Source organism: Dendronephthya gigantea, unplaced genomic scaffold (genome assembly GCF_004324835.1).
Source record: "Dendronephthya gigantea isolate DGI-Jeju-01 unplaced genomic scaffold, DenGig_1.0 000285F, whole genome shotgun sequence".
Lineage (NCBI taxonomy): Eukaryota > Metazoa > Cnidaria > Anthozoa > Malacalcyonacea > Nephtheidae > Dendronephthya > Dendronephthya gigantea.
In genome coordinates, this window is record NW_021163295.1 from 42,095 (window position 1) to 64,978 (window position 22,884).

At 37.2% G+C, this 22,884-nt stretch overlaps 1 protein-coding gene, 2 long non-coding RNA genes and 1 pseudogene across 3 annotated transcripts; all 4 read left to right on the plus strand.

Moving 5' to 3' along the window:
* Nucleotides 1-3,437: 3,437 nt before the first annotated feature.
* Nucleotides 3,438-5,769, plus strand: LOC114541375. Its single transcript, XR_003689253.1, has 4 exons — nt 3,438-3,466; nt 4,341-4,697; nt 4,951-5,013; nt 5,730-5,769. It is a non-coding gene; the product is annotated as an uncharacterized LOC114541375 (long non-coding RNA).
* A 1,765-nt stretch (nt 5,770-7,534) lies between these two features.
* On the plus strand, nt 7,535-8,403 carry LOC114541380 (nucleolin-like). The gene is made up of 3 exons (XM_028561312.1): nt 7,535-7,564; nt 7,660-7,856; nt 8,112-8,403. The coding sequence occupies exons 1-3, from the start codon at nt 7,535-7,537 to the stop codon at nt 8,401-8,403; spliced, it is 519 nt and encodes a 172-aa protein (XP_028417113.1).
* A 728-nt stretch (nt 8,404-9,131) lies between these two features.
* LOC114541371 lies at nt 9,132-10,779 on the plus strand (annotated as a pseudogene).
* A 2,067-nt stretch (nt 10,780-12,846) lies between these two features.
* Nucleotides 12,847-13,202, plus strand: LOC114541376. Its single transcript, XR_003689254.1, has 3 exons — nt 12,847-12,883; nt 13,007-13,103; nt 13,193-13,202. It is a non-coding gene; the product is annotated as an uncharacterized LOC114541376 (long non-coding RNA).
* The last annotated feature ends 9,682 nt before the right edge of the window (nt 13,203-22,884 follow it).

Genomic DNA, 22,884 nt, shown 5'->3' on the forward strand with positions numbered 1-22,884 from the left:
TCGGACGTATAGTGCATCGGAAATACGGCTTTCGGTAAGGCAAATTCAATTTTATTTCTCGCGATTTTTCTATGATGTCTCACATTGTGTTTTCTTAAAGATTCTTCAATGTTTCCTCAGTCTGCGAGCTTACAACGTCTAGGCCTTGTGCAAGACAAAAGTAGAAAAGTTTAATTCACTTCGTATTTTTTTTGTTCAGAAAGAAAAGGTTGGTTAATGACGATAGTGCCACGTAAGTCAGGTATTCTGCTTCCAAAATTCCTTTTCTTGTTTGCGTAATACATTCTCATTTTTGTTTTAGTTCTGCAGAAGATAAGACAAGCGAGGCGATGAATGTTATTCTTGTGTGCTTACAACAGGTAAACTTTTCTATCATAATGTATCATCTGGCATTAAGTTTCGATTGAAGTTCAACTTTCTTCATTTTCTAGGAATTGGAATGGGAGGTGTTGGATGTTGTTCTGAGGAACTTTCCAGAGGCACTGCAAGATAAAAACTTGATACTTTCTGGAAAGCAATATTTACGTTCAATATCTACAGTCTTCTCTAAAATGGGAAGGGATGTGAAGTTGTGTACTTTCACACCAAAATCATGAACTAAAAATTTTACTTTGCATTCAGGTTTCAAATTACGATTTTCTTCTTGGATCATTTTGTGTTCCTAATGATATGCGCCGACCTCATTTGTACGCTAGAATTTTTCCTACACGGTTCTTATCAATCAGTTTTTTGCATATATCATAATATCTTACCATAAATATACCAAAACCATACCATACCATAACCATACCATATCATATAATATAATCATATCATATAATCATATCATATAATCATATCATATAATCATATCATATAATCATATCATATAATCATATCATACCATAACTAACTATAACTAAATCATACCATACGATAACCATATCTTACCATAATAATATCACACCATACCATACCATAACGAAATCATACCATACCATAACCATGCATATCATACCATAATTATATCACACCATACCATAACCAATTTATACCATAATTATATCATACCATACTAATGATTTAATTGGATATTTTATTGTAACACGTGCAGGTATTAACGGAGCTGTGTACGTACCACATTTTTATTGGTCAAGATGAACAGGTAAGAATCTGCGTGACTTTATTTTCAGCGGTTGTCTGTTCTTGCTTAAACGTTGTTGTATATTTCGTCTAGTGTTGTCTAATGCGTACTTGGTTGCTTATTTCGCGACGTTAAGCGTATCTTGTCTCACCATATGTATGTTAGAAATGCCTTCAGTTATGGCAAGGTATGGCTACTTAAAATAGTCTGGAATTTGAGACGTTTTTTTAAGTCCATTAGCACTTTGTAAGAATGAAGTTGATTTAAGTAGTTGCAGCGTTTTAGAAGTTTATTTATTTGGAGATATTTGAAATCGTGCCTTGATAATGTGCTCAGTGAATTTACAGAAACGTTTTTCAATAAACTCGAGCCTAAACGTAACGTCTCTTGTGATGCGAGATACTCCTTCACAAATATATGATTTTTTAAGTAATAACTACTAAATTTTCTGTCCTTAGACTGCTCCCACAATATCTGGAAAAGTTTACTAAACTTTCGCCAACGTCTCAAGTTGCCATACCACTGCTAGAATTTCCCTCTGGTATGTTTCTTGAAGTTACGTAAATTATGAAATCTGTTACAAAATATCAATGTACCCCCTAAAGAGAGCTAGGTTGTGTAAACACACAATCGTATTCGGCGAAAAGTTGGTAGCATTCTTTTAAATCGTTTAAATCGCATTGTAACAGCTTTGTGCTTTGTACAAAAACTTCACAGCGATCCAGTTGAAACAAGTCTTTGGAATATGTTTGCCTTACACAGAATCATCGAAGTTGGCTCAACGCGATAACATCTGAAACTTTTTATTATTGGTCTTGTCAAAATGATTAAAATATAAACGAACTGATATGTTCCACCTTAGATACTCTCAATACACTGTAGCTCTTGCTGATAATGTCATTTCATTTCTAGTTTGTCAACTGTCCGCTATTGTTAAGAAAACAATTCGTGCCATTTATTACGAAAGTAAGTCCACATGTCATTCTATTGTCACGGGGATTGCTTGCTGAATTTTCAATAGATATATTTGCAAGAGCGACCAAGTTTTAATATTCTTCTAGTGAAAGCTCTTAGGAACGTATTTGTCATTGATAGCAAAACTCGTGCAGATGATTCTAGCCAGGTGCCAAACACAAAATTCGATACCAAAGCATCTGACCTTCTTACCCGCAATTTAAAGGCCACAGGTACCGTATGCTCAGTACAGAAATCTCGTGACTCAAACATCTTGTGACGACCAGCGGTGGGAAAGACTGAGATTTATGAAAGTTTAATTCCAAAACAACTCTTTGGTAAGCCCATTTATTTTCTCAGTCAAATTGTGCTCTGAATGTTTTCGCCCACAACTTGTCAACGATGGGTCAAACCTGTTCAATGTTTCGGTTGGGCATTCCGTTGGCGGAATGTCAAATTGATATTGTTGTATTTCAGATGATTTTTCGGCCGAACTCATTAAAGAAGGAGCCAGACAACGCCTTGAAACTACAACAGAACTTCTTAGCAAGAGCACAGACAGCGTACATTGATTGTAGATCTTGTCAAAGATCGCCTTGCATCGTGTAGAGAAGATGAGGAAACTAATATTGAAGATACCCGGGATGATGTTGAAATGAAAACCGAACTCAAGGAGTCAGGTTTGTAATGTTAAAACAGATCGGCCATTGTTCGCGCATTTACGAAATGAACAAATTATCTGCCAACATTTTAGACAGCGCAGAACAAAAGATGCTGCTTACAGAACACGGCAGATCTTCACCCTCGTCGATTTTATTACAAGATTCCGGTCAAAAGTTGAATCTTGGTTCGGCATTTCTTCAACGAACTCGATATTTGAGTCGTAGTCCGAGATATGGACCAAGCGCTTTTATGGTAAGAATTTCTCTTCAAACTCGCTTTGCATGAAATTTATTTCGTGCAAGAACATTCACTATCCATCCCTTACATTGCTACTAACATGACTGGCAGGGGAAGCAGAAAAGAAAGAGATCTTTGATTTAGACTAGCTTTTTCATTTTACAATCGTTTCAGATTGATGTCGTACCAGATTCCAAAGACACTGTTTTACACAAGGAAGAAACTGAAGGCAAGCGAAATTACCTTTGCAATATGGAGGAAATATATATTATAATATGACTATATTTACTATTTTTCTTTCACAGGGAACAGTCAAGGTTTATTAACTCGTGAAGAGTTTCAAAAGGTAGCAATTTTAAGATCATGAATCATCATCGTGCATTAATCTCAACATCTGTTAAATTTTAGCCTGTTCCTGGTAAATCCCTTCCGGATGCAAGTGCTTTGAAAATTTTTTTGAGTTAAGACGAGGATAAACTTAATGAATCCGTAAGTCAAGTAATAATAATGATAAATTGGTCTTACGGATTATTAAATAGTGAGCATTATAAACCGGTAAACTCAGAAACCGGTAATCTCAATTTTGCACTTCGAATTACGTAATTTAATCCTTGTGGTTGAAGGTGAGGACTTGCAACGTTACTTATTTATTACAGGGTGACGATAGCGGGGAATTCAGGGGTCGGTAGACTTAGGGAAAGACACTCGTAATATAATAGATTTTACAAAATATATCCTTAGGTTTTCCTATGAGTTACAATAAAACCTTTACAATTGCTCATTGATGAGCTCAGAATGTTTCGTTATCACGTGGCCTATGCACGACTCTTAATGGTTACTGTTAATCTGTTGTAACCACCTGCTGTACTGGTACGATGATTATCACTTTATGTTTGAGCTTTACATACCCGGGGAAAACACTCAGCCACGTCGAGGTTATTAGCTAATTCCAACAGCTTGTCGTAGTATTCATTGTGGAATAAATCTACAGAGGCACGTAGTTTTGCCATTTCATCCTTTAAAACATTAATCTGTTTTATTGATTCCGCAATATCGATTTTTTTTTCTTCTTTAATTGGACCGTCAATGACAAAGTATGATCCAGAACATGTTGGGTGATAATGAGAGCAGCCATAAATTCAAATTTCTCCACGTTGCAAAAATGAGACTGTGCGTCACTAGCTAATCTAGGAAATGGCTCTTCCTGCGATCCTCCAAACTGCATAAAATTGAGTGTTTCGTAGATAACTTTGAATGCATCCAAACAACCATCGCGGGATCTTATTCGTTCTACCTATCGTGTCGTGGAAGGCTTTGCGAGCTTGTTACGGGTTAAACCAAACTCTTTCATCTTTTTACTTAGATACTGTGAGCGGATAGGGAAACTGATAAAAAAGCTGGCGATATTTTGTGCCTGACTCAACATATTTTTCACTGGAAGAATTGAACACGCTTTGGCAACAATAAGGTTTAAACGATGACTGGAGTAATGAACATGCAACGCCTTCGGGTTTTTCTCTAATATTCTCCCAGAAATACCTTTTACCTGGCTGGACACAGCACTAGCACCGTCATATCCCTGGCCTCGACAATTTTGAAGGGAAGCCCGACATCTTGAAGTGTACTTTGACTAATGAACGGAATCAAATCCAAAGGCGAAACAGTTCGGTATACAAATGAAAATGTTCTTGAATCATGTAAAACTTTAAATTTATTCAAGGTATGTTATATAATTAATAATGCATAATATATTTTCGAAATATTATAAATTTGAACTTAAAATCAGTGTCTACCGTCTACTTTTTTGCATATTATAAAAGTAGCAAGCAAATTCAAATGACCATAAACCCGGCATTATTTTAGAAATTCGAAATTTTGACAGGATATAATTTTGTAGTTTTGATAGTTTATAAACCCCAACAGCCAAACAATTTTATGATACTTATCCCTATATTGATCATTAAACCCTATAGAATGTATTAAATTATCCAGAAAGTATAAGCTTGGAGTTATCATTAAAAAGTGCCTTGCACCAGGTGAACTATATTTATTCAAATCTATTTACTAATTATTGTATTTTACTAATTTTGTATTTACTAATTATTGTATTTACTAATTATTGTATTTTACTAATTTTTTATATACTCATGTGTATGTTTTAATGATAATAATATAACAATAGAGTTGATGTTCGCGGTCATAAATGTGTTTTTGGCCCGACTTCGAACTCATTTTAGCCCGAGCGTAGCGAGGGTTACAATGTGTTCCGCGAGGAGGGCCAAAAACACATTTATGCCCGCAAACATCAACTCTATTACTATAATATATAATAAACTATAAACTATTATTACTATATATGTTCAACATCGTCAGCCTTCATCCCCTTAGCTCAGTAAGTCATGCGACATTCCATGTCAGTTCCAGTAATTGTTCATCTCAGACCTTGAAAGAAAAAAAAACAAACACTCCAAACACTCCAAACACTCCAAACACTCCAAACACTCCAAACACTCCAAACACTCCAAACACTCCAAACACTCCAAACTCTCCATGTCTTCTGACCTGGATTCAAGTTTACTGCTTTTATCATCTTTTTTATTTCACGTTTCCATTTTGAACATGTCCAATTGCAAAAAAGTATCCAGCCGACTTAAAATAGTTTTATTTTTGCAGTTACTTTCCAGAATATACCGTTTGGTTAAGACTTGTGTATTATAGTATATCATAGTTTTAAAACTTCTTTTTCTGTCAGATATTTTCAATAATTAGCTATCGAGACCATCCTCAGTTGTTCGGGCTGGAATACACAAGCGGTCAGCTGAGAAATTACTCGTCTCCCGACAGGTAGTTTAAAAAAGCAGATTTTGTATGAAGCTATATAAAATATTTCTTGTTCTGAATGTTTGTATTTCACTCAATCTAGGGACATATTATTTGCTGGTTAGCTACACGGGGTTAGAGGCGGTGGAAATGGAGATGTTTGTGTAAAAACGACCCCAACGAAGAGACGGTACTGTACGCTTTTTCATAGATGATTGAGCGAAAATTATGGTCAAAATTTTCCTGATGAAAATCTCGCACTGCTATGATTGCCGTAAATACGAACCCTCATTTCATTCTCCTCCTGACGTATGGGATCTTATATAACACACAAACAATTACACTTCTCCTCAGGTATTCCTATTATTCAGTCCAATACATCACATACAGCAAAAGAAGAAGATTTTTTTTTAAGATGATATATTTTTCAAGGTTATCGTTCGGGTCCATTGTATAACGTTGTTGACGAAGAAGTAGAAAGCATTCCTTTAAAGTGTATATGCAATGAAAATTTCGCTTTTGGGTTTTTTATATTTTCTGAAAATTTGTTCTTTCCCCATCATAAAGATACCAAAATTGTCGACAAATTCGGACTAGAAGTAAGAAAAATTTAGGCTCAAAGTTGGGCTATGAAAATAAAAACTGTCAAAATTCCTCACGCGGCCAAAAGGTCGTGATGACGTATGCAGTGTGACACAGTGCGCTCTTCCTATTTAGAAATACTATAAACATTGGAGCGTCTACCACGTAAAATCGCAATATTTTTGCACTTTGATGAGCTCCCAAAGAAATATGCGTCTTGTAGATGCAGTGTATTGGTCAAGTGAAGACCATCATATCAAAATACATCAATTTTTACTTTTTAATCACCTATATAAGCGGCCGAATGTAGCTTTGAACATTTGAACTGTAGACATTTTCGTAGGTATCTACAGGGACAGTTTTTATATTTATAATCCGTGTAATTAATATTGGCTTAGCGGACGCACGGACTTCATTTCGTTGATTTAGCAAACTTTGTATAATATGTTATTCTGTAAACTTAGGTAGATTTATAGACATCCCCGTTTGCCTGACGTTTCAGTATTTTGACATGTCCTAGCTGTTTTCGTCTATTTGTGGTGATTAGATGCGCTGTATCGGTATCCTGTTTACGCGCAATTTATTCCTTAGTCATTAATTGCGGTTGCTGCGTCAGTATGGGTATACGCACTTATACTAGAATATTAGTTGTTACTGGGTAGATATATAACCACAAAAACCAAGGTGGTGTGCGCAAATCCTGAGGGCGGATTTCCACTGTCGCATTTCCACTGCCATCACATCTGCGCATTCACGCAAAAGCCCTCTATAAAAACTGCGCAGCAACAATCATTATTCATTTTCCATCGAACGCGATCGAGCAATGGCTTCAAGCATAAAAAGGGCGAAAAGGGGTAAATACTGTGTTTGTGGAGGTCCTGGATTGCGCAGTTGCACAAATACCTATCACGTTGAAGGGATATCAATGCACAAGTTTCCCGAGAACGAGGAACAGCGGAAAACTGGATAAAATTCGTGCGAAGACATCGGCCAAATTTTGTTCCAAGCAAATCGTCAGTTATATGTTCCACGCATTTCGAGAAATCTTGCTTCGCAACAAGGTATCATGTTGGGGTGCCTGACGAACTCAAACCAAAAGCTAGATATCTAACACCAGGGTCTGTTCCAACTAAAGATACTGTCATCCTGGATGAAATGCCAACTACTTCACGTGCTAAAAGAAGGGTGAGTCTTTTATTCAAACAACTTGACAAAAAATATTTGAATATTTTTTTGCGTGTTGAATATTATTTGTTATATCAATCTCTTTTTATCAACAGATAATACGGCACCAGTTATCACCGCTATCGGGTGATTCCAACCAAGACGAGGAAGAGCACACAACTTCAGATGAAGATGAAGCAGATAAAATTGAATTAGATGAAATGCCTACACAAGAGACAGCATGCGAAAGTCCGATTCTTTCTGACAATCCAAATGAAGAGAGTTTTATATCCGAAGATCAGGAATTGCTTCGGTGCACCAAATGTGATCTGGAAAAAAAAAACTAGAGAACCTTCAGAGAGTACGTTCTGTGCAAAAACATCGCCTTTTAAAGAGAAAGCGGCAAATAACAGCATTAAGGAAGGAGAGTAAAAACCTCAAAAAGGTTGGTTCTAAGTTACATGATTACTGTGAAAGTGATACTACAGTCTCACATGATTATTTTAGGGCTTGTTGAAGTGAGTTCTTTAGAATGAGCTACTATAAATATTTTGTATATTTTTCTAAGATCGTTGATCTTTGCGACAGAGATGTCCTCCAGTTCGTCTGAAGACGAGAGTAGAAGTAACTACGATTCCGACGAAAACAAAACTGGTGAAGATATAGGCATCTTGGATGAGGCTTTGGATGATGAAGATGGATCACTGGCAAACAGCTCTGAAGGTGAATTGATCGATAATTTTAGAGATCCAGATTGGAATGCCAATATGGAGGATGAAGAAACAGACTCGTCAGCTGATGATGAGCTCGAAGACGATGGAGAGGAAGTACGAGAGGGCACATCACAAGATGCAAGGTAGATTTTTATATACACGCAGCATCAGTGAATAATTCATAAAATACTTTGAAAAATACGGAAATATTATTTCGACATATTACTACTGTTGTTTTTTAGATTAGCGGATACAGAGCCAAAGTTTATAGTTTTTTACGTATGTGGTTTCACTGTTTTCATTGTTCTGCTTTCACTGCAAGACCGAATCGCCAAGTGTTGACATAAAAGTTCGTGGAACAATGGCAATAGTGGAACAAAGATGTAAAGCATGTAAAGGATCTTACACGTGGAGAAGCCAACCGTTAGTGTTAGGAAAACATCCTGCTGGCAAATTCTGCTGAGCTTCGCAATTCTCATGTCCGGATCCTCTGTTAGCAAAGTTCTTCTACTCTTCAGGCACTTAGGACTTTAAATATACTGCGCGAGAACCTTTTTCTATCATCAAAGAAAATTTATCTTTCCATTGATACTACAGTATTGGGAAAAATCTCGAGGTATTTTATTAAGCCAGTTAAAAGAGATAAAAGACAGTGTTTGGGCTGGAGACGGTAGATTTGATAGCATAGGACACAGTGCGAAATATGGATGTTATACCATGTTGAATTGTAATTTAACTAAACTGGTACATTTCGAACTACTTCAGGTATTGTTTTTATCTAAATATGGCTTTTGCAGTTCTTTATATTATGACTGTTTTAACCACGCAAACACCAAAATTGGTTATAGGCTAACGAGGTTGGAAGCAGCAATAAAATGGAGTTAGAGGGGGCCAAACGCTTGTTTGACGCAATAAAAGGCAAGGAAAACCTTCCAATTAACACATTTGTATCCGATCGTCATCGTGGTATAGGTAAGTGGATGAGAACCATGCAGAGAGATACCACTCATTACTACGACATATGGCACCAGGCAAAGTCTACGGTGAAGAAGGTTTTAAATGCTAGCAAGGAGAAGGGTTGTGAAATATTAGCAGAATGGGCTAAATCCATCAAGAATCATTTATACTGGTGTGCTACATCTACCAAAGCTGGGTTTTCATCTCTCATAGAGGCAAAATGGTTGTCATTTATGAGGCATGTGAATAATGAGCATGACGGGCATCCAAACGCATTGTATGACAAGTGTCATCATGGTGATATTACAGAAACTAAGAAGTGGATTAAAGTTGGTTAGTAAAAACTTACCACTATTCTTTCAAGAATGTGTACAAAATAATTGAGTAGGTTTTTTAACTTACATTTTTAGGATCAAAACCCTATCAGAAGCTAAATAATATTTTAACAAAGAAAACCCTTGTAAAAGACATTAAGAAGCTTTCACCCGTAGTCCAAACCAGCTCATTGGAAGGGTTTCATTCAGTGCTAAATCACTGGCATCCTAATATGATATGCTTCTCATGGTTGGGGACATACTGCAGGTATGTACAAATGAGGTACCTTACTTCCAATTGGTATGCTCAAAACAATTGATATTTTATTGTTTTCATTTAGACACATCCTAGCATGCCTGCACTTTAATGAAAATGTCCACTGAGAGACCAAAACCTCAAAAAAAGGAACTCCTTATATCAGAGTAACATACCCAAAGTTCAAATTAGGGGAAGAAATGGTCAGGGAGATTGCTGTCCCAGCAACATATGGTATGTAAATGCTTTAGTGAAGTGTCATAAATCCTTGTATAATTGCTGTAACACATGTTCTGTAATATTTTGTTGACATTTTCTTTAGGTTATGTAGATGAAATGCGCAAAGATCTCCTATATAATTGCAACAAGGCAGATCTGAAAAAAACATATGACACACACAAAGCTAAAGAACTAGATTCTCTAACAAGCCAGTTCTCTAATCGCAGAACTAAAGAGGAAGCTATTAGAAACCAGGCACAGAGAAAAGGGAAAACAACTAAATTATTTCCTTCAGGTAAATCTTGGTATATATTTCCAACCTACAAGACCTCTTGTATTTCATTGTAAAACTGATTGTTCTCTCTGATCTAACAATTTTATGCCTATAGCTAAATTTTACCATAACCATGTGTCAATGGTGCATTTCATAGGTAAAAATTAGACATTATATACTTAATTTAGTTGAAACTCAAGAAACATTGATCAGCAGGGAAAAGGCTAGCACCAGAAAAAAACAGGGGCAAAAGCGCAAGGCACCATGTTGCAAAAAATGTGGAGAGCCAATGAAGGGGCATCAAAAAGGTACTTGTCTAATGAATTCAGCTCATCAACAACAGAATGATTAAAGTTTAAAAAATATGTAAGTTATTTTAATTGTAATATATGTAATATATTTTTATATACAATAAAACGTTTATACCTAGATTATGTATGCACAAGTGCCTTTTATCTTGTTCTCTGTTGGGATGATTTATAGCCAGTTGTACTTGGGGATAAATACCTCTTCCTGATTTCATTATACAAGCATGCAGGAAGAGGTCTAGAATTTTCCCACCCAAGCATACCAAATAGCCAACGCACCACCCATCTGTATGCCACTGCTCGAAGATATCTATTATAAAAATAATCAAACAGAGGGTTGTTTATAATATATACATTTGGTAGTTTACCCTTTTCACTTAGACTAACAAAGCATTGCTTTATTATGAATGACTCAATGAGTGCAACCAAATCAATCCTTGTAATATTTACTGAGATAATAGAAATGGAACATCATAGCTCGCACAGGCTAAGATAAAATAAAACCGTATAAAACATAACGAAACAGTTTGACTTACTCGTTTTGCCTATCTTGAGTTCTGCTTGCTGGTTTGTGGTATTTTTTTCCAGTTTTATCAGACAAAAAGGCTCCAGCAGTTTCCAATACAGTCCGATGAGTTATAACAGGGTAGTCCCAGTGCCGAGTTATGCAATCTGCATCTTTTCCGTCGTTTGTGAACTTTGCCATACACTCTAAAATCTCTTTACAGCACCGGTACTCCCTAGCGTCATCCAAGAGAGCATCACTACAATGCCCACATGTACACCTATTATAAACATTTCGTTTGTCAAACGAAGCAGAATATGAGGAATAATTTAACATTAAATTGTCTTACTTACCACGAACTGACTGCAACAGTTTTTTCGAATCGTGCTTCGAGCGTTTCTCGCAAAATTCCGTCTTCGTCGGTTTGATCTTCTTCGTAATCGCTATCAGCAACCGGCTCAAACTGATAGGGCTGTACAACAGACGACTGTTCAGCAACATCTTCGCTATCTGTCGACTCTTCTTCTGTATTTGTCTGTGATTCAAAGCTTTCGTTATCCGACATTTCGTGTCTCGCAATCAGTAATGTTTTGTTGTTTTCATTCAGCCGAGCTGTTGCTGTGTCACACTGCATACGTCACAAGTCCGAAACTATCGGTACCAGTCTTTCAACAGTTTACGATTGAAAAAACGCGTAAATCTCGTATGTTTTAGGCCGTTTTGAAGACTTTAGCAGCGCTTTTACAACCAAAAAATATTTTTACCGAGTCAAGCGCAGTAAAGTCTTTCGGAATTTCACAATTTTAATTTTTAATTTTTCCTTGCATATACACTTTAAAATTCCTCGCTGCGTCTCCAGGTGAAATATTTCTCTGTTTATTTCACTTTAAATTTTTGAAATATCTCCAAAAGCTTATATTGTCTTATTACTGGTTCCTTGCAGGAAATTTAACCGAAGATGTGTAGAGATTTAACTGCAATATTTCCTACAGCGGTCTACTTCATGCAGTCACCCAAGACGTAAGTTGACAATTTCTTATTTTGTACTTTTCTGCAGACAAAATCCTGTGTAGAGAATATTATTGCATTTTTACTGAGTTTTAATGTTCTGTCAAAATCTGGATTAAGGCTGTTTTCCACTCACGTGTTTTTCATACGCACGTTAGTTTTCTGCATATTTTAGTATGCATTAGTTGACCTAGATTTACAACAATAATCGTTATAAAGGAAGCGAGAATAATTTAAATTGGCAAATTGAAGCTTATTATAATCATAACCATGTATGTACGGACTCGAGTTTACTTCATAGTCGATAGCGTGGACAGCAAATGACATTGAAACGTTTGTATGGATATTTCGAAGTCCTGACAGTATAATTAATATCCCGTAGGTTATTTCAAGCAAATATTTGACTAGCGACGTCGAACAAGGCCAGTTAACCGCGTCGTGGATCGTAAACTGACCTCAATACAGAAAGTGGGGACAAAAAGTCCCCACTTTAGCCAAAATACAAAACATTTTGTTCTAGGCCTCTCAGTTCCCGCCTCGCCGCGTATAAGGAACGTTAAGAGGCCTAGGGACTACGCTGCGGTAACTCTGGTTGCTGAGTTGACTGGGTCCGAATCCATGAAATGGTACATTTGAAATTTTCTCGCCAGAAGTACGGCTGGAATATTAAGTCTTTTAAACTCCAATATATATTTCAAACGATTTTAAATATTTTGTAAGGACTTTTCCCGGAGAATAAAGAAAGACTTATCATTAATGCCATCACAATGCTCATTGCTCACGAAGGTATATCTTTGCCAATAAATATATTTAGTGTTTAACCCTAAAATATACATATTCTGACTGCTATTACCTTCACAGGTGTTCAATATATACATAAAATAGTTAAAATGTCTCGTCTATTTGCAGGAGACCAAAACAAAATATCAGATAAAGATCTCGAAGCACTGTTTCACGCTTTGAGACATTAGGTTGGATCCAAAGCAGGTTTCACAACACTCACTAGGTGAGAAACGTTTATCTTTAACCATAACACACGCTGTTTACTCAACCAGCTCACTTTCTCTAGACCGTGTTTCTGTTTTGTTTTTACAGCTTCTATGAGGTTGGTGTGAAAACTGTGAAAGCTTTGAAGAGGAATAATGAAGCCGTGACTCACGCCGCTGTCGACATGCTGTGTGCTCTGATGCAGGTAAATAGAGGGCTTTCCTTTAAGCGGCCAAAATGGTCAGACCGGTCATATTTAAATTTAAAATAGGGTATTTCGTTAAGAATATAGTTGCGAAATTTCCGAGCTAGACAGATGCAAGTAACGATATACTTGAACGCAGAGTTCTTGAAACACTCTAAAATACCAGTAATCTGTCTGTACCGAGATCAACAATAGGACCGGTCTGGCCGTTTTTTCCGTATAAAGGAAAGCGCCAACACTTTAACGATGAATTTCCTGGTAATATGTTGCCAAATTTGTCACTGTCATTAGTGTTACCCCTTTAACTTGTAATCCACATAAACTCAGCCAACTTTGAAATCTGAATGTTAACAGGATCCAATTTTATCGAAACCAATTCTGTTTTTTTATACAGCCAACGCACGATAACTATGACATTCGACAAGAACAGATAAACAAAAGCTCTTTGTTATCCTCTGAAAAATTTCTAAGCAGTTTTGTTGGAAATTCTCACGATAAATGTGGTAAGATGTGCGGTGTTGGTTGCCTATAATCTATGCTGAACCCTTGCATTTTTTTTTCCATCCCTCTTGTATGTATATAGCTTTGTTTTGGAAGAGAAATTCCCTTGCAAAACCCAGCAAGTGATTCGTAGCAACTGCCTTTCTAATTTGAACTACCTTTCTAACTAAACACAAGAAATAGATTAACCATGAAAACTTTTCTTCTATATTCGTTCTACTGGGGTTTTAGTTATAAGTGGATTGCTTGATTTTCTGACGTTTGCTCTGTGTCCTCCCTACAGATTTGTTCTAGTTGCTTTGCAATATATTAAAATAATACGGGGGTGAAGTTGGACATTCATGTTAAACTAATAGTAAGGTGTGATTGCTTCCAATATTTTGAATCAACTCATGTAGTCTGTTACAATAAATCGACTATTGCATATTCCTCTTAGTGAGACAACAGATGATGAACAGTTTGGGAAATTACTAGAGAAAGTTGCAGGTATGCTACAAAGAAATTTGAGGAGCTTTTCATTCAACTTGTCTTCTTGGTAGTTTATGGCTCTTTGACTGAGGTTGAGAGTTGATTAAATAGCCTTTCTCTCTTTACCTTTTTGGTGAAGTTTACCACGTCCACTAGCTTGACCCATGCATAGGAGCAACTCATGAAGTCTGTTATTTGTTTGTCTAGAAATGGGTCATTGCATTTATCGATTGTTCCAGGTAGGTTTACGACAAAACTAAATAATAGTACCAATTTTACCATTTCTTCGCTTATGTATGTTTTACTATTATTATTATTATTATTATTATTATTATTATACATAAAACATATTCCCAATAGGGCTTTTCAGTATGTACTAACAAGGCTAAAAATAGGTATATTTCTATCTACAATTACGTTATTGACTATGCTATGTTTATAAAATATGTTTACAATTAAGAGAAATCCTAGTTATATAGTTATACTAAGATTTTAATACTTTAACTAAGATAGGTTTCCGTTAACGTTATTTGTTAACATATTTTTCTTTAAGTGCTTCTTAAATGTTTTAAAAGGTAGTTTTTTAAAATCTTTATCTAAAATGTTCAAGATTTTTATTGCTCTATAGCAAAAACTTCTTTGACCTGATGTTGTTTTGCATGGGGGAATGTCAAGGTCGTCTTTATTCCGGGTGTTCTTGTTGTGAACTGCATTTCGTTTTAAAAACTGGTCACATAAGTACGGCGGTGCAAGTTCGTTCATGCATTTATAAGCCATTAGTGTATCTCTGTACTGTAAATGTTCCTTGACTGGGAGCCAACCGATCGCCTGTAGTACTGGTGTTATGTGGTCGTATTTCCTTGTATTTGTTATGATCCTACAAGCAAAATTTTGTACTTTTTCGAGTTTTTTTATGTTTGTTGCCGATGTATTCGACCACACCGTAGAGCAGTAATACAATCTGCTCATCACTAGGGCATTGACAATCGTGTGGAGGGTTTCGCTATCGAAGCTGTCCTTTACTCTATTTATTTGGTACAGTTTTGCCATTGAAGATGATATGACGTGTCGTATATGATGATCATAACTTAAATAACTGTCCATGAATAGCCCTAGGTCTTTGGCGTAAGAGGAAGGTGTGATCTCTTTTTCCTAGGAACGAGATAACCAGTCCTTCAGTAAGGTTTCCGATTAACTGTCGAGTGCCTATTAGCATTAATTTTGTCTTTTCAGGGTTAATTAACAGCTTATTTGCGAAACACCATGTTGCAATCCTCTTAAGATCCTCTTCTATGTTACTTTTTGCATCGATTATATTCGTGATTGGAAAGGACATGAATATATTCGAATCATCCACAAATGATTCTAACTTAGCTGTTTTTGGTGCTGTTGGAAGGTCGTTTATATAGATGCAAATAACAGAGGTGACAATATTGCCCCTTGTGGGACGCCATGAGTGATTGAACGAGTTTCTGATACTGCAGAGCCAATGCGTACGTATTGCTTTCTGTCTGAAAGGTAGCTTCTAAACCAATTTAGAGCCTTACGAGATACTCCAATATTGCTTTAGTTTTTGAAGCAATATTGTGTGGTCGATGCTATCGAAGGCTTTGGACAGATCTAACAGAATAAGGGCAGATAGCTCTTTGTTATCCATTGCGTTCAGGAAAAAATCGTTTACTAATATATTGAGGGTTTCCGTTGAATGGTACTTTCTGTTTCCACTCTGGTGTGCCGTAAGGTGGCCGGTCCGGTTTAAAAAACTCGTGAATTGATTTAAGGCCGCTTTCTCACATACCTTCGAGATTACATTGAGCATTGAGAGGGACGGTTGTTGGAGGCTATTTCGTGATCCCCTTCTTTTAATATTGGTATGATTTCTGCTATTTTCCAGGCTTCTGGAAACGTATTAGTTGTAAATGAACTGTTGATGATATCCGTCAGGGGGCCTAAGATTACTTGGAGGCAGTCTTTAATAGTTCTCATACTGATTTTGTCGGGACCTGGTGATTTATTTGATGGCATAGATGTTAGTATGCGTTCAATTTCCGCACAGGTAACAGGTATGAAGTGGAATGACTCTTCGATCGGACATTGTAGGTTCTTGATTTCACAGGCAGACATGGAAGATATATTGATGTTATTATCTAAGGCCAGTTGCGTAGCTGTTTCGGCGGCTGTTATCCCTACTGACTGGAAAAAACTGTTAAAATCGTTGGCAACCTCTTCCTGGTTTTTGCTGTATATTGGGGTTGTTTTGTCTCTTGACGGAATGCGGCTATGAATTACTTTCCAAAGTGACCCAGGTTTGTCTTTATGTGTATTAACTTCAGTACGGACGTAGTCTTTCTCTGCGACTTTTAAGGTGGATTTGATTGATTTTTGGACTGTTTTAAAGTTCTTCCAGTCCTCCATTTCTCGTGTCTGTTTGTATCGACGATGTAGCTGGTCTCTGTAGATCATTTGTTTTTTGATGTCAGCAGTAACAAATGGACAGGATCGACGTCGAATCTTGACCTCTTTAATTGGAGCATGGACAGCCAAAGTAGTAGAGAGGACATCATTAAGTTTCTGAGTTTTGAATTGACATTGGAATCGAAAAAGATAGAAATGAGTTCTTGTGATCTTGTACCAAGATGGGTAATGAACTTTGAACTATCATAGCTTTTATAGCTTCGCGTCAGGATGCTCTGTACTGATGGCTTAGGAAGTTTCATGTTTAACGCGGTGTATACTGGTAGGTGGTCGCTTATGAGTGTGTCCATAACACCACTTTGATGGACAAGGTTGGGTGATGAAGTTATGATTACGTCGATTAGTGATTCACAAGTGTTTGTGATCCTGGTTGGTGAAGTGATCAATTGCTTTAAGTTCATCTCGTACATGAAGTTTTCCAATGCTGTGGTCTCAGCGGTGACCTTCATGGTGTTGCAATTGAGGTCTCCCAAAATAAATATGGGTTTGTCCTGCATGGCGGCTTGCATATAACTTGCTTTTAGGTTGTTTTCTAGGCAGGACGGCGGGCAGTCTGGTGGTCTATATGATACACAGAGCAGGATAGATCTTAACTTTTTAGTCTGAAGTTTGAGTCAAAGCTGCTGGAAGTAATCGGTGGAAACTGATGATATTTTCTTCAGTACGGTGACCTTAATATCACTCCGAATGTACGCAGCTACCCCTCCTCCTCTTTTGTGGAGGCGGTCTTGGCGATAAATTTTATAGCCCTCCAAGTTGATCTCGGCATTTGGTATGGTTGTGTTTAACTAAGTCTCTGATAATGTTATTGCCTCAATCCTTGTCTTTTGTTAATTAATTTAACATTGTGATTCGTAATCCTCACAGGTATCGGATAGACTTTATCAGGATTTCGTGAGGGATCGACGTGGCATGCATCGTTATCTAGACCCATGTTCTATTCTGGTCTACAGTACGATTGATGGGTTGGTAGGCTTGGCGGAAGTATTGTTTGTAAATGGGTGATTGGGGACGTTAGCTCAGAGTTGACTGCTGTGGGTGGTGTACATGGAAAGGCGGGAATTGGTTCTGGCCCAATGACTGGTAGGTAAGTGGTTTGTTTAGGCAATGTGATTGGTACGATGGTAACTTCCTTAGGTGTTTTACCTGATATGGTGGTGGGCTGTTTACACGTGTCCGATATTTGGCCGGTGTATGGTTTGTCAATCTCCGGTGAAAAGGAGGCCTGTTTCTGCGATCAGATTTCCGGCGGTTAGCGCTGTTATTAGTGTTGGCTTTTGGTGGGAAAGTCCGCCGGTTGTCCTGTCTACTCGAGCCAAAGGAGGACTTTTGGGATTTTGGGTTTTTTGTAGGAATGTGGGGCCGATTGGTTTGAGTGTAGTTACTGGATACTTTGGTTTCTTTTGGATATGTGTTCTTATGTATATCTCTGTGTTTCGCTTTATATGAACGTAGCTGTTCGTTCAGATGGTAGTGGGTGTATTCTTTGCTTTGTTGTTGTCTATATGACCTGATTAAATCTTTTGATCTTTAATCGCTCGAGTATTGCCTTTGTTTTATATGAAAGAGGGGTGGGTTCTTTGTGCATATGGTCGTTATCATTAGCCTGTTTGACATTTGGATTTGTGGGGGCGGTAATTGCCGGATTTTCCTCGCCTCGTTAGGCTTGCAAGTTGAGGGTATCGTATCTTCGAGTAATATGATGTTAGGAATTTGATCTTTATCCGGATTTAGCTGTCGTTCGCCTGTTCCTTTATTGACCATACGTTTGATTTCAATTAGGTCTCTTTCCATCTGTTTTATTTTTCCTGTTTCCTTTGAGAATTCTTGCATTTGCAATTCAAATTTGTTAATGTTGTGGCCAGGGAATGAACGACCTTCTTGTACGTTTGCTAAAGATTGTAGGGCATCGGTTTTTGATTGTAATATCTCGATATCGAGTCTAATACCGTCGAGTCAGTTGTGATTTGAGTACATGAACACTGATCAGAAAGTTTTTTGGGTGGCTCGCTACTTGCTCTGCTCTCGTCATTCAAGCGTGGTAAGCCAAGGCCAAGCGTTGCTTCGCCCATTAGGATGTTACAGAACTGCTTTTTGATTCTATTGGCTTCTCTGCCACTGAGTTGGAGCTTCTTCTGTTTTCTCCACCACATTATTGTCGTTTGGCCATTGCTGTAGGATTTTCGCTCGTCTCCCGGTGATTTCCAAGTACCGTTAAGATCAATATTCAAATCTACAAATCGTTTGAGAGATTCGAAATCTCCTGACCAGGAGAGTTTCAAGTGGGAGTTTAGTTCACCACAAATGACGTTGTTATCGTTGTTTGATTGTGTAGAATCGATATCTCCATCCGATGGTTGGGAATTACTGTTGGCATTCGAGTTAATCGAAGAGCGCAAAATCTCCTGGCACTCCGCCATGTCGTGTCAACTGTTTCAATGTATTTTGTTTTAGATATCGCTTGACTATTGCTGGAAAGACTTGTGTATTTCAAAAGCAGAATGATCCTTCGAAATTGAGATCGCCATCAGCGGGAAAGCTCATCGCTTCATCGCTCATCTTGCCCCGCTAATGGTTCTTACCAATCGTGGTTTTGAATTCGTTCCTCAACAATTTCAGCATCCGTCGACAACAATTGTGAAAGGTGCTGGCATGGTTCTGAAGGCGATAATCGAGGTACGTTTTATTCATTCATTCATCCATTGAGAATTTTCTGACTTTGACGAACGTCATTTATAACGCTCTGCATTTTTTTAGCCGTGATGAATGTACATATTAGTTCAGTTGATATTTAAGAGGTTTTAAAGGGTCTTAATTTTGAGAGGTATTATACACACTTCAAATCAAGCCAGGAACAGATGATGGAAAAATGAGTGAACTATAGATCCTCCGGAAGGAATCGAACCTACGCTTTTGCGATGCCGGTGCAATGCTCTTGTCACTGAGGACGTACAGTTGACTCATTTTTCCATCAACTGTTCCCTGCTTGAATTTGAAGTGCGTATAATACCACTCGAAATTAAGACCCTTTAAAACCTCAAGAATATTCCTGCATCGTGTGAAGTTTCTAAAATCATCTGTTGATATTTAGTTAGAACTTCACTTTAGGAAGCTGATGAAGAAACCGCGGCAAAAATACAAGTTCTGGCGCTTGCCGAGGGCGCTCTACCAAAACGCTTACGCATGACCATGTTTATGCAAAGCACTGATAGACGTTCGCTATTGAACAGGTGCGAATTAGTGTGATAAATTAACAAATTGTTGCAGAGGTATAGCCTCTATTCCATCCGCAGGACCTGAGTTGTATTTTAGCAACATTCTCAGATTCATCTTAAAACTTGTGATTTTATAATCCTCTATATACTAGCCATCTGTAAATAGTTCAATTGAGACTAACAAGCATACTCCATAAGTAATTTATAATCATTATTGTTGGCATAGCATCATCCAACAGCAATGGCATTACTTGCGAGAATAATGTTCGTATTAAAGTAGTTATAGTTTTTAATGTCTAAAATATACAAGAAAGTTTAAATGCGAGATTTCCTGTTCATAATTTTTGGTTCATAAACAATTATGTAATAAATTTGAATACGATTTTCACAGCCTGCTGGTTTGCTCTATTACCTTGAAAGCCCTGACGAAGTAAGAAATCTTTGAAAACTTTTTTGCGAGGGCCATTATTTACAAAAACCCATTGAGGTGATTCTGACTAACCAATCGTATTCATGACTAAGTGGTATCAACTGCTTTGGTAACTAAACTCCATCATTCATCCTTAAACTGTGCCAACTGCCCCACTGACGAAATAATTAAATGGTAATTCATTCAGAAGTGTAAAACCTTTTTGTAAAGAAACAATTTTGTTGGAAAGTTTTTATCTTTCCTTCAGCTACCAGAGACTGAAGAAGATCGTTTATCAATTCGTGACAATGTAAAGCTTGCAGAAGTACGTTTTAAATCAACAATCGTGTTCCAAAATTTCATAATGCATGCTTGCATGTACGTATAAGCCTGTTATTTCACGTGCTATACTTGTGTCTTAGAGCTCTGGAAAAACGAGGGGAACGTTGAGGAATCAACTTGAAGGATATCTCTCGCATTGGAGGACAAAAATAGGATTCAAATCCAGGAAAGATGTGAGAATTTAAATCCAGTTTTTTTATTAAAAGTAAGTGTTCATATTAAGAAAATGGGGAAATGTTCTAGTCGTTTGAAAGATGAAAAAGCAATGATATTTAAGCGGATCTTTTTTACAGATTCAGTCAAGATCTGACAGCGTACAAGCTGATTTGGAATTACAAGGTGAGTCTCGAAGTTAAGGTTAGTTTCCGTTGAAAATATAGGAAATGGAAATGTAATGGAGGATTTCCTGTCGCTATGAGTATAACAAGACAAATTCAATAGTCCTGACCTCCTTCTCTAAACTGTTCTCGTAAAAGAGTATGAAACAATTTCTTATGTTTTCAATGTGACAGACGCGAGAGGAACTTCTGGGGCACTCGAATCTGATTTGCAGGCATTTGCAATGGAAAAAGATCTGAGTGGAAACTACGTTGTCTTTTGGAATCACCTTTAGTTTGAAGTCCTGTATGAATGTTTAGCTGATGAACTGAAATAGGTTAGTGATAAGCCTAACTGCTCTAGCTTTTTAACAGTTCTTCATAAAGCGTCCCCCCTTATTCCTCGATAGGAATCAAACTCAGTAACGTATCTCTGCTATCAGGTGACTATTATTTGAGAGTCTTGTTGGAACAAAACGACGAGGAGACGCCGATAACAAATGTGTGAGTCCACGACATTTATCTATCAGGGTTTGCAAATATTCAAACTACTTTCCATATGCTTTTCTGTCTGGCTTCCCCCTATTCTCTATATTGCTGCACAGTTCACGCAATGTTATTTTCCTGCAGAATGTAGTAGAGAAGTATAGAATCATGGATGAAACCATTCAAGATTCGATCGACTTTTCTATTTTGTTTTCAGGCTCGAGTTGTCTAACGATCTGTATCACTGATTTATTGACAACTAAACCAACTATGAAAGCAATGTGCCTTCAGGTGAGGATGTCGTTTAGCGCGAATGTAGCCATGTGTAGCCTTCGAAGAATGAATTAAACAAATTGGAATATTTCATTCACAGGCGATGACTAAAGTTTATGGAAAATCACGAAGAGATTGGAGCTTTTAATGACACCAAGCTAAGGATCATCTGTTATTGATCCAGTGTTACTACAGGAGCGTGAACTAAACTAACTTCATTCATACTGTTTCGTATTTTTAGCATTTACATGAAAATGGCATCACTAACAGGGATTGGAAGGTAAGCACGCACTAATTTATTTATCACTACTGTCTTTATATCCTAAACTTTAACGACCATAATTTAACTTTTTCTTCTCTAGCCAGAAAATGTTTTATTGTGTTCCTCGTATGATGAAACGCTTATAAAGGTTTGTGTCGGTTGTGTATTGAACTTGTTTAAATTGCCCTTAAATTGTCCTTTGAAGAAACCATTCGATGTGACCATTGCCAGCAAATCCTGGAAGTCACTATAATCTCAATTCCGAGTTTTGTCCGTGATTTCGTTTTACGAAAGCAGAGCGCATTCTGCAAACGTTTTAGGTTCAGTTATTTCTCATTGTTACAGTTTCTCAATGATAACAATTAATTTTTTAGATCAGAATTCCTATATGGAAACACTCTGTGGTACACCAAGTTACCTCGCTACCAAAATGTTAATCCCGTAGCCTGAAGAACGATCCTACAAGAAATCGTGTGACTGCTGGAGTTATACTATATGTTTGGTATGCCATATACTTCAGTTTACTTCAAATTCAGTAGTGAACACGATTTGTAATGAAGCTGGAGGTAGCTTAACCTCATTTCAAAATTGGAGTACGTCAATGAAAAGTTAACGTCTTTTAGACTTTCGGATCTTCTTTATTTTCAAAGCAGGCAAATAACCCATTGGAGAAACAAGTCAAAGAAGGGTCGTATAAATTTCCGAACAACCTCTGGAAGAATGTTAGCAGTGAAGTTAAGGATCTTATAACAAAACTGCTTACTGTTGGTCACAGAAAATGCATCACGGTTTCAGAAGCTCTGGAACATCCTTGGATGAAGGTGATGATGAAATTACTAACCGCCTT

What these genes read in the sequence shown, in the direction of transcription:
- LOC114541380 (XM_028561312.1), top strand. Translation starts at nt 7,535, where the DNA reads ATGCCAACTACTTCACGTGCTAAAAGAAGG. An exon ending in CTTCACGTGCTAAAAGAAGG is followed by an intron (nt 7,565 to 7,659) that starts GTGAGTCTTTTA and finishes TTTTATCAACAG; the next exon opens with ATAATACGGCACCAGTTATC. An exon ending in GAAGATCAGGAATTGCTTCG is followed by an intron (nt 7,857 to 8,111) that starts GTGCACCAAATG and finishes TATTTTTCTAAG; the next exon opens with ATCGTTGATCTTTGCGACAG.